Source organism: Myotis brandtii, unplaced genomic scaffold (assembly GCF_000412655.1).
Source record: "Myotis brandtii unplaced genomic scaffold, ASM41265v1 scaffold2514, whole genome shotgun sequence".
NCBI classification, from domain to species: domain Eukaryota; kingdom Metazoa; phylum Chordata; class Mammalia; order Chiroptera; family Vespertilionidae; genus Myotis; species Myotis brandtii.
Genome location: NW_005359533.1, coordinates 237,771 through 249,748, shown reverse-complemented (window position 1 = coordinate 249,748; position 11,978 = coordinate 237,771). Strand labels below are relative to the sequence as shown.

At 42.7% G+C, this 11,978-nt stretch overlaps 1 protein-coding gene across 5 annotated transcripts in view; it reads left to right on the top strand.

Annotated features, from left to right (window-relative positions):
• WDR31 (WD repeat domain 31) overlaps nucleotides 1–11,978 on the top strand; it is a 30,336-nt gene that overhangs the window by 5,153 nt on the left and 13,205 nt on the right. Inside the window, exons 1-9 of one of the 5 annotated variants that reach the window (XM_014540967.1) lie at nucleotides 1–38; nucleotides 2,574–2,667; nucleotides 4,838–4,981; nucleotides 5,623–5,755; nucleotides 7,254–7,328; nucleotides 8,429–8,573; nucleotides 8,671–8,771; nucleotides 9,964–10,031; nucleotides 11,211–11,352. In XM_014540967.1, the coding sequence (XP_014396453.1) occupies nucleotides 4,866–4,981; nucleotides 5,623–5,755; nucleotides 7,254–7,328; nucleotides 8,429–8,573; nucleotides 8,671–8,771; nucleotides 9,964–10,031; nucleotides 11,211–11,352 (780 nt within the window). In that variant the 5' untranslated portion in view covers nucleotides 1–38; nucleotides 2,574–2,667; nucleotides 4,838–4,865. The other 4 variants (XM_014540971.1, XM_014540968.1, XM_014540966.1 and 1 more) reach the window with 4 other exon arrangements.

The following is an 11,978-nucleotide window of genomic DNA, read 5'->3' as shown; positions in this document are numbered from 1 at the left end:
CGCCAGCCTCACCTCCCTGCTGGGCAGCCGGCCGATGGGTATGGAGGCCGAGGGGGCGCGGACGGGATAGGAAGGGGCTCAGCGGGAAAGTGGGAGCCCTCGTGTTTTCCCGACTGCAGAGGCCCACCTGGCCATAGCGAGGAGAGAATTCCGAGGGCCGGGCTTGGGTTGGGTGGCGCTGGATTCCCATCTTGGGCGTCCCCAGGCCCCTTTCCCCAATAAGCACACATCAAAAATAAGCTTTGGCCGTCCGCATAGATTGGATGAGGGCCTTTGTGAACTGAAGAGCCAGAAAAGAAAAACTGCACACAGTGTCCTTAAAGCTTGAGGCAACCTTGGGATTCTGGCCTAGTGCTGACTTCTTGTGTGAGTCTGGGTAAGACCCTCTTACTCTCTGGGCCTCGGTTTCCTCTATTTGTACTATTAGAGGGTTGAATCAGACCACCTCCCACATGCTTCTACCTTGATTTTGTGTTTGAGCTTTGGTTTCCATGTCTTGGTCTCCCGGAGTGTAAGGTTAGATGTGTACATCGGGAGATACGAAATCACCATTTATGTAAACAGTGGACCAAGAGTCTAGGGAAATGAGGTCCTGTTCCCCAGCTCTGCTCCTGCAAGACACAGTCCTCTGTGTCCCAGTTTCTTCATGGAAAACAATAGTTGGATATATGCTGCAGTATATCAAGGAATATGGCTCTAGAAAGCTAAAAGAGGGTTCTCTGAGTTATGTTTAGGGTGACCATTGGGTATCTCAGGGTCTTTGGAAGGCAAATTGGAGCAGAAATGGATGCTGGGATTCAGATTTAGCCCGTCAGGAGCCAACAAGGACATCCAGAGCCATGTTGAGTTTATGACTTTCCCAAGTTCTGCCTTTCCGGGCCTGCAATTGAATTAAGCAGAGTAACTGCTTCCTGAAGGATTTGCTGTTGGGCAATTTTAAAGAACCCTTAGATTGTTGGATCCTTAAAAAGCTTCTTGCCAAACAGACTCTTCACCTTAGTATTTCATTCATTCATTCATTCATTCATCCATTTATTCAACAGATAGTTGCCTTGCATCCATTCTTCCATGCTATGCTTAAAGCACAGATACAAAAATGAACAAGGCACCGTCCCTTCTCTCAAGTATATTACATGTTCACAGTATAAACAGGAAGATAACTGAATAGTATTTTAATTTCTTAGGTTAGTCAACTCAGTAAATTACAACATGGACATTGTCTAAGTACATATACTTTGTTTTTGAGATTTTTAAGTTGCCTTGGTATATCATGCAGTAAATTCTTAGCCTTAGTGTGATCAATCACTCTGGTCAGAGAACAAAGTTGGCTTCAGTTTAAAATCCTCCAGGCTCATATATCCATTTGTATCTTCTCTGAGTATATTTATGTATGTTTAATATATGTGTATTAAGGGCAGTAGTAATAAGGGTGAAATTGCTACTTTCAGTAATGCTATCAATCATGTTAGTAGCCATCATTTACTCTCAACCATTTGCCTGGTTGAACTGAGGACTTTATATGCACTACCTTTTGTAGAGATGCAGTAGAGTATGCTGGTCAAGAGCAAGGCCTCTGGAGCAAGACTGCCAGATTCAAATTTCAGCTCTGCTACTTATTTGCAATTTATTTGTAAACTTGGGCAAGTTATTTAACATCCTTGTGCTTCACTTTTCTCATCTGCAAAATGAGGAAGGTAACTATTCCAGAGGCTTGTGGAATAGACAAATGAGCTAGTAAGTATAAGCACTTAAAATAGTCCTTGGCACATCCTGAGTGCTAGTTTTAATCTTCACAAAAGCCCAATTGTAGAGTTATCCCATTTTACACATAGGAAACTGAGACTTCAGTTCAACAAGTTGCCCAGACCTAGTCCTAAAATGATGCCAGTGCACTCAGTCAAATGTTGTTCTGACTATTCTGTGCTGCTCTTAATTATTAGGATAAGTGACACTGTCAATTGATCATTTGAATTTATTTATTTGAAATCTTAGAATGGAGTTGTTAAAATGCAATAAAACTGGCTTCTTCTTTGTAGATTTTTATAATGGAAATTCTGGACTGGAATTTCTGGACTAGAGTAAATGATAGCTACTAACATGGCCACTGGACTAGAAGTCAATTATACCTAGTTATAATTTTGAGTAAATAAATCTCCAGATCTTTAAATAAAGGGTTTTATGTGATTTTGAAAAGCTCTTTCCTCTAAACGTCTATGACCCATACTTATTAAAGTATTATTTTAAACAGGAGAAATTGCCTTTCTCACAAAAACACTAAGCTCTGAAGTAAGCAGTCACCTCTGAAGATTTTTGATGAACTATGAGTAAAATAAAAATGTTTAATGGTGCATTTCAGTAGATGCTATTTTGCATATTTAAACAGATATATTATTAATATTATGGTATGCTTTCCCCCCAAATATTGGAATTTTGTAATATCTTTTTCTTTGTGAGGGAAAACTACACTTAACAATCTCTTTAGTTAAAGTCCTTAATTTACCTTGTAAATATCCTTTCGGTACAAACATATGCTTAGATGGAGAAGAGATTAAGCATCTTTTCACTACTTACAGAGATTAGGAAGTGGCTGCCTGAAGTATTTTCCAAAGAATAAACATTACAAAGCATTGAATACCGAAGTTCACAAGAAGATCCTATTGAATTGGGGTAATGTAAAAGTTATTTTTTTCCTTAGAATGTTCCATGAATATTCTTCGGGTGGGGAGTATAAGAAGATACCAGCTATGAATCTAATCAGTTTAAGCAGAGCCAGTCCATTTATAGCACCTGCAGTTTCCAGTGACCTAGATCTCTGAATGGCATCTGTCCTTAGTTTGATGACAATGTTGAAAAATGGGTTAGGCTGGCAGTTAGGATGCCCTGCAACCTCTACCAATCTACAAGCGACACAACATCCCAAGCTTTTTGCAAGCTATCCTGGAATTTTTCCTGTCAGCACATCTTGTGCTTATTAGAGAGAACTCTAGAAGGTCTGAACTGGAAGGGACCTTAGATTCGCTAGTTCACAAATGTTTTATCACACTGAGCAAGCCACTTAAGTTACAAAGATGAATATGACAGAGTCCTTCCTCTTAGGGAGCAGATAGTCTTCTAAAAAGCGTTTAATCTGAAGTCACATTTTATAGATGGGGAGGCTGAGGCGTAGAGTGGGGAATGGAGGAACTCAGCCAAAGACACACAGTGAGATGAGGTAGAGCTGGGGCCGGAGCTCAGGGCTCTTGATGCCACAAACACTGTTCTCTGCACTGTGTTGTGCTTCTATACTGGTTACCAACTCTTTTCAGGAGGTTAATTCTGGCAGCTTCTCAAAATGTTGGCTTAAATTCTTCTGGAAAACTCTATTTGTTAATGGTAATGAGATGATTGAGAATACTTGGTGAGTTTTAGCTTCTGTCTCCTTGTACACTCTTCTTCCTAGAACAGGCTTATTGTGCCTATAAGAAACTCACCTAGAACTTCTTTTAGCAGAAACCCAGAAGAGAGGAGGACACCTGCCCAATTACTTCCTTTACCCTTCAGTGTCTCAGGGAGCAGCTAGCTGCAGAGGACAACAGAGCAGCTGAGATTAGCCCCTAGTCACATACCTTTAGTCCCAGCCCATGTCCACAGTGGCCACATCTGCTTTCTTTCTCTTCGTTCTCCAGTATAGGATCTGCATAAATTAGGTGCTTAAGAGGTATTTCCTGAATGAGTGTATGGATGAGCATCTGTCTCTCTCTTTAAATCTAGCCTTGTTAGTTACTGGGGACAATACAAGTACATCTGGAAAACATTTAGTAATTTTTTATTCTAATATAGTATATCATCCATTATTGGCATTAATTAAGTTCTAGGTCAGTGGCTCTCAAACTTTTTGGCCTCAGGACTCCCTTTCACTCTTAAAAATTATCGGGGACTTCAAAGAGCTTTTGTATTAGTTTTGTTTGGTTTTTATCTGCTAGTGCTTTATTGTAGGGTGTGTTCCCAGGGCCATAAGAGTGAGGCAGGGAAAGGCGGAAAAGCAGAAGCAAACAATTAATTAGTCCTTTAAAAAAAAAAAAAAGGATATGTCTTTACATGACCATTATGGGGGAGGAACAAATTTCCCTCTACTCTCAAGGTTCTTTGGCTGGTCTCATAATCAAAAGACATCATGCATATTAGAAAGAGAAAATAACCAAATTTAATACATATGTATGGGAACCCCACATACATGAGAGAGTCAGAGACTCCACATGCACCAGAGGTTCAGAGATAGAGGGGGTCAGAGGTATAAGACATCCTGAGCTAGGGGTGAGGTAGTACACCGTGGGGACTTCACAGGGTCATTGAAAGATGATATGAAGAGCAGATGTTTAGTAAATCAAAGTTTGCCTGACATATAGGTGGGTCAAAAAGGTTATTGCTGATAATACCTTATCATGGCAAGGCCTCTAATTCAAGTTCTAGGTAGTTAAGGGGAGCCATATAGAAGTTTTCCTTGCGCCCGATGCTAAAATTGCCTTTAGCTCAAAACAATCCGCATACCACAGAAGCACACCTTGGGGTGCTCGCTCTGAATCCCTATACCAGGGGTCCTCAAACTTTTTAAACGGGGCCAGTTCACTGTCCCTCAGACCGTTGGAGGGCCAGACTATAGTTTTAAAAAAAACTATGAACAAATTCCTATGCACACTGCACATATCTTATTTTGAAGTAAAAAACAAAACGGGAACAAATACAATATTTGTATTTGCATGTGGCCCGCGGGCCATAGTTTGAGGACCCCTGCCCTATACCATGCTACCATCACTGTGCCTAACAAAATTAACTGTGTATTGTTCTTTTTACTGAACAGGGAACACAACGTCCAGCAGCCACAAGGGATGCTGCCCCTCAGGTGCCATCTGAAACAAGCTCCTCCTCAGAAGATTTTGTGTAGGTTCTGTGCCATGATGGGGAAACTGCAAAGCAAACTCAAACACAGCACTTATAAATACAGGTACAGCAGCCCTACCCGGGGTCCCAGGTTTTATCATGCCCATTACAGTTCTCCACTGAAGAAAGAGAAGGCCCAGAGCAAGTATTGATGACCTTCTCTGACCTGTCCGTTTGCTCGGTTTTCTTTTGGATAAGAAACAGTCTAGCTTGGTAGCTAGTGTCTACGGCCACACAGAGAGGGGCCCTACATCTTTGGAATAATCTCTAGAGCAGTGGTTCTCAACCTGTGGGTCGCGACCCCTTTGGCGGTCAAACGACCCTTTCACAGGGGTCGCCTAAGACCATCCTGCATATCAGATATTTACATTACGATTCATAACAGTAGCAACATTACAGTTATGACGTAGCAACGAAAATAATTTTATGGTTGGGTCACAACATGAGGAACTGTATTTAAAGGGCCAGAAGGTTGAGAACCACTGCTCTAGAGTGAGAAAGACCCCTGGCTTCTTGACTTCAGGATTCCCCTTTGTCAGATTCAGTCACTCTGAGCATCTGCGAACTGGCAATGTCGGTGGGTCTCCTTTCCCACCTTTCTCCTCCGTCTGGCCTGAATTGCTGCTTTCGCTCACACTCTTCTTCCCCTTGCTCCACTGTGCACTCGCATGCCATTGGGCCTCTCATTCTCCATCCTCTCTTTAGCAGGCCCGATGCAATTATAGAAGAGAGAATTCAAACTACAGCTTTTCATGAGTATAGCCCAGCTCACGTGGACACCGTCTCTGTTGTTGCTGCTCTGAACTCAGACCTCTGTGTCTCCGGAGGAAAAGATAAGGTGGGATTTTCAGTGCTTCCCAGGGAACCAACTCATCGCAGAGAAGGGAAGATGTTTGGGAAGCAAACACTGGTTTTTTCATTTCTGGGAGCAGTGTTGGGTAGTGTAAAATACGGTTTTAGAATTAGAAAGACTGGGTTTAAATCCCTTCTCTGCCACTTCCTCTTACTTTGAGCAAGTCTTTTAATTTTCTTGAGCTTTAGTCTATTATCTATTAAATGGGAATAATAATGCCAACCTCACAGCACCGTTGTGAGGAATAAATGGTAAGATCTTTAGCACTATGCCTCCCATGTGCTTTTTATAAATGACAGATATTATTATTCCAACCAATCCATTTTTACACCTACACACAGACACCGGAGTTATTTGTCAGCAAAAGGAGCCTTCTAGTCTCTTAACTGCTCTTTTGCCAAAATCTCTACATTGGTGTGTGTTGTGATTCCTCCCTTCTCTGGTTTTGTGCTTCCTCCCACTGTCACTTTGAATCTGGTTGCTTTCTCTCCCTCAGATGTGGATCTCTCATAGCACTTACAGCCAGGATATTGGTAGCAAAAATGTGGATTCTTTTATGGTAAATGCCTCTCATTTTCAATAGCCTTTTAGAATCTTCAAATTCCATTTTCACACTGTATTTCACTGACTTTCAGATCCACACGCTTTCACATTTTAACATCTCTGAAATCAGTATGCATTTGAAAATTGATAGCATAATTTAATTGACAGCATTTGTCTTAATATCTATATTATCTTAGACGTGAAATTTTTATTGATATGAGCCTCACCTGTGAGGAATAGATGGGCAAGGTTTAACATCTCCATGTTGCAGATTACAAAACTGAGGTTTAGGTCAAGTGCTAACATGCTCTTTACTCTCTAGCAATGAACTACAGAGACTGGGCCAGAGGATGCTTTTGAAAACCTTTTTTTTTTTTTTGAGGGGGGGAATGCTTACAACAAAATACTATATACCTGGAAAAAAGATGGAAAGAGATTGTTAACAATGATTCTCTCTGGCAGGCAGGATACGAATGAGGTTTTCTGAAATTTAAAAAAGTTCAGTCTGTTTTGCAATAAATGGGAATATACTTAACACTAGTGAACTGTACACCTACAAATCATTAAGAAGATGATAAATTTAAAAAACTAAAATAAAAATACAGTACAGTTAGGGGGGAAAATCTAATCCTATGTAGAATTCTCCTTCAGTATCTTCAACCAGAACCTCAATCTGAATCCATTTCCCTTAGGGAGTGTTATCCCAAACCCATCAGTAAGGCTCAGAGGGGTGGCCCAGGAGCTGGGGAGAGACAGGACAGATCAGGAGGAAAGATAGAAACTCAGTAGGGGCCCTGAGGAGGGACACAATAGAACCCTAATGCTCGATGCAAGTCCCTGGACAGAGAGGAAGAAGTCAGGTAGAGGATGAAATAAAGGCTTGTTGTTTCAGTTAAACACACATTCAGTTAAACTAAACGGTGCGAATGACTCTCTGCAGACAGTTGTGGCCTATAACTGGAAAACCGGAAACGTGGTGAAAAGGTTCAGAGGACATGAACATGACATCACCAAGGTAAAATCGTCAAGTGGTTATTATCATGGAGGGAATTTGGAACTGAATAAAGGAACACCTAATCGCTCTAGATCAGTGGTTCTCAACCTTCCTAATGGTGCAAACCTTTAATACAGTTCCTCATGTTGTGACCCCCAACCATAAAATTATTTTCATTGCTACTTCATAACTGTAATTTTGCTACTGTTAAGAATTGTAATGTAAATATCTGATATGCAGGATGTATTTTCATTGTTACAAATTGAACAGAATTAAAGCATAGTGATTAATCACAAAAACAATATGTAATTATATATGTGTTTTCCGATGGTCTTAGGCGATCCCTGTGAAAGAAAGGGTTGTTCGACCCCCAAAGGGGTCGCGACCCATAGGTTGAGAACCGCTGCTCTAGATGGTAAGAGTGATTGCATATTCTTAAAGGAACATGCAAGGGCTTTGTATCTGGTGCTGTGAAGTCCTCCTCCAGGAAAAGCAGAGCAAACCATTCACTTAGCTATTGGTACAAGCATATTTGACATAATTTTTCTTTTGTTATTAAGCCCTTAATAGCTCAGGTGGTAAAAAGAGAGTGGCTCTCCCTGGCTGATCCTCACTCAACAGGGATATGCATTGAAGGCTTCCTGTGTGTTTGCTATAGTTAGAAAAATGACATAATCTCTAGACTTAGTTGGAGAAATTTTTAAAAAGCCAACAATAGTTAAATAAAAATTAATTTGTTTAATAGCTTTACAGAGTAGAGTACGTTTCCAGCAAAAATGGCAGAGAATACCAACTTATATAACTCCCCTCTCTGAAGTTCACCTGAATGGGCCAAAATTGGGATGCTCACTGTCATAATGAAACTCAGCATCAGCCACAATCCCATAGCACGGAACAGGGTATTTTCCTGTCAGATACAGTGCATTATGAACCAGACTGAGAGAGAAGATCAGGCTGTAACCTTCTTATCCCCAGGTCTTTTTCTACTTTAACACGTTAAGCGCCCTGTCAGTCACCAGTGACTGTCACTATACTTTCCGTCCTGAAGACAAAACAGGCTGGGCGCTTAACGTATTAAAATCCAATCAAACAAGCACACCAAAGCTTTCTTTCTCGAGCAGATAGCCTGTCTTCACAAATCAAACCAGTTCTTCAGCGCCTCTCGGGACAGGATGGTCATGATGTGGGACTTGCACGGCTCCTCACAACCCAGGCAGCAGTTCTCGGGCCATGCCATGGTGGTCACTGGGTTAGCTGTGAGTCCTGGTAAGCAAAGCAGAGCCCTTCCCAGTGCCTTTGTACTTTCTGAAAAGCCTGTTCCAAGTCTGTCTCATGAACCATCTTCTTGCCATTGTTTCCAAAGACTCAACACAGCTGTGCACTGGCTCTCGGGACAACACCCTAGTCCTGTGGGATGTGGGGACCGGACAGTGTGTGGAGAGAGCTTCGGTCTCCAGGAACCTGGTACGAACTCTAACCTGCTATGCAGCAGGGCAGCAGAAGGGAGGATGGGGGGAGGGGAAGGGCCTGGGCGAGAGATCAGGAGACCCACGACCAGGCGTTAGAGGCTTGGTCCTCTTTGCTCCCCACCCCTACCTCTCTGTCAAACCCCAGCCTCTCAGGGTTATCGGATTAGATGATTTCTTAAGGTCTTTTGCTCCAGAAAACAATTCCACTAGTTTATATTGGAATCTTAAATGGTGTCCTCACTTACTCCTTCAAAACACAGTTAGTTTATTTCTTCTGTGGGCCAGACACTGAGCTTAGAGCAGGGTTAGTGACTAAGGACATGTCTTTGTCCTCCAGGAGCTCACAGTCATGCTCTGTGTTCTGTATCTATAACATTATGCAGAGAAATAAGAATGACGTTGCTTTCTGTATAATTTGCTCTGTTTATGAAGACCAGCGTTTTCTGGTAGCAGACTAGTATATAAACTCCACAGCCTTGGGGGTCAGTCATACCTGAGTTCAAACCATCAATCCACCACTTTTTAGCTGTGTTACCCTAAGAAACTTACTTAGAGTCTCAGTGTCTTCATTTATAAAATGGGGAGAATTATATCACCCGACATGGTAGCTGTTCCTTTAGTGGTCATCAAATGTCAATCATAGTTATCTTTTCCAATTTTGAAGACAACTGTCAATGGCAAGATGTGCTTGCCCTATGCCTTGTGTATTTGTGGAGGTTCCTGGGGAAAAAGAAAATCCTGTTACCTTGGGTTGTTTTGAAAAGTCTTTCATGCCTGCCCACCGGAGGGCTGCAGAGATAAAGTGCAAGAAGAGCCCTTCCTCAACCCTCTGTGGCCTACACTGTGGTTTCAGTGGCCCCGCTTTACAGCGGGGACTGCTCCCCTGGCTGCCACAGACCAGCAGTTCTTTACCAGGCGTTTGGGTTCAGGCATTCTAAGAGCGCCTGCATGCATTGGGGTACTCACAACTGGCCCAGCTGCTACTGTTGATGCTGATAGCCAAGGAGATGCAAGGAGAGCATGACTGGTGGGTGTCTGCAAAACATGAAACCCCTTCCTCCAAGTCAAATTCCCTCGTTCAGCGTCCTTGAGAAGTGGTACAGAGATGCTATTTAGCACTGTTTACAGGAATTCCAGCAGAGGAATGACTTGGTCTGGAGACATTTTGAAAATTGTGCTTCTTCCAGGTCACTCACCTGTGTTGGGTCCCCAGAGAACCATATGTACTACAGGCTTCTGAAGATAAAACCATCAGGTGGGCTCACTGAGCACCAGTGACAGTGTTTCTGGTGAAGATTTGTGGCTCCCACGCTTACACGACTCCATTCCCACTCTGCTTCTCTGCATTGCTGTGCCCTTGCGAGGGCATTCTGCCCCTTTGCCCCTCACTGGTCCTGGGGCCTCTCTGATCTGGCCCCATGGAATCCTCTGTGTAGAGGCTGAATGCTAGCCAGGCCAGGAAAAACCCAAAGCAGCTGATTCCACCCGCCCTGGCTGTGTAGCTGTGTGAACAGTCAGATTAACCTCAGGATCAGTCACTTGCTCCTCCCACCCCTTCGAACGGCCTGGCTTTATTTGCTGGCCCTGCTCAGGTCCTCACATTCCCAGTCACCCAGCCCTCAGGCAAAGCCCTCTCTGAGAAAGCAGGGGAATCGCCATCAGGGGAATCAAATGAAGTCAACTGTTCTTAGACTAGAGAGCGTGACTAGAAACTGTGGCTATCAGAAGAGATTCTACTTAGAAAATGGTAGGAATGAGACAAGAGGTAAATAAAGTACTCCCCAGTGAACCCCATAGCCAAGGTTGACCAAGTCTGTAAATCTTTTGTTTATGAATCTGGAAGGATGATTGCTCCTCTGTACTATCATAAGTATCTTTTTAAAAAAATTATAGCCCAGCCGGTGTGGCTCAGTGATTGAGTGTCGACCTATGAACCAGGAGGTCATGGTTCGATTCCCGGTCAGGGCACATACCCAAGTTGCAGGCTCAATCCCCAGTGTGGGGCGTGCGGGAGGCAGCCGATCAGTGATTCTCTCTCATCATTGATGTGTCTATCTCTTCCTCCCTCTCCCTTTCTCTCTGAAATCAATAAAAAAATATTTTTAAAAATTAAAAATCACAGGCACAGAAATATCTTCTTTCCATTGAAGGCAGCACCCCAAAAGACCAAATTAGCTTATATAATTAAGTTGCTTGGTCTAAATTTCTATTAACTAGATCTCAAAATAGAAAGAACTCAGATGTCATTTCGTTATTTCCTGCCAGCTTGGAGTCTCCAAGATTGATCTGGTTCAAGCTGCTATTTTTAGGTATATTATGACTCCATTCTGACTGGCCGAAGCAGCAAAGAGCCAAGACTTATGATTGCAGGTGATTATGGTATATTTCAGACACATTTACTATAAACTCATTTTTTTGCTGTAATTTCTTTCAGATTATGGGACATTCGGGGGCTCCAGGTGGCTCATATATTTCCTGCAAAGCAACACGTTCAGACCTACTGCGAGGTCAGTGAGGACGGACACAGGTGTCTCTCCTGCAGCAGTGGCTTTGGAGGAGAAGGCTGCGAAGCCACGGTGAGGGGTCATGTCCAGTCCAGGTGTCTGGTTGTTGATGAGCAAATAACTTGTACTGGGCTGCACAGCAGGTCTGCTAATGGCTCAGGTCTATTCCGAGTGCAGACTATAAGTGATCCTCTGCATTCCAAATACTTCTTTCAAGAAAGGCCCATCAGCCGAGGGCTTTCTGAATTGGTTTGGGAAAGAGGAATGGGATGAGAGTCAAGAAGGCTATATCCTAGAACTGGCCTGCTGATGTCCGTCCTCCCAGCAGAGCTTAGAAAGAAGAAGGACTGTGTGAAGAACTAAGTGTTTTCATTGTGGTCACAGTAAAGGAGGTTCAAGCTCTTTAGGAAGTTGGAGTTTCAGTGTTGATCAAGGGCCCACCCCATCCCTTAACCATTTAGCTTTCCTTTCAATTAATTTCAGGATAGGCTCCTCCAAAGTACGTTGGATTCCTAATAGTAGAATACCAGTTAAAGGGGTCATCTAGTATCTAAATAGAATAATTATAGCTCCCATTTTATCAAACATTTCTTTTTTTTTAAATATATTTTATTGATTTTTTACAGAGAGGAAGGGAGAGGGATAGAGAGTTAGAAACATCGATGAGAGAGAAACATCGATCAGCTGCCTCCTGCACA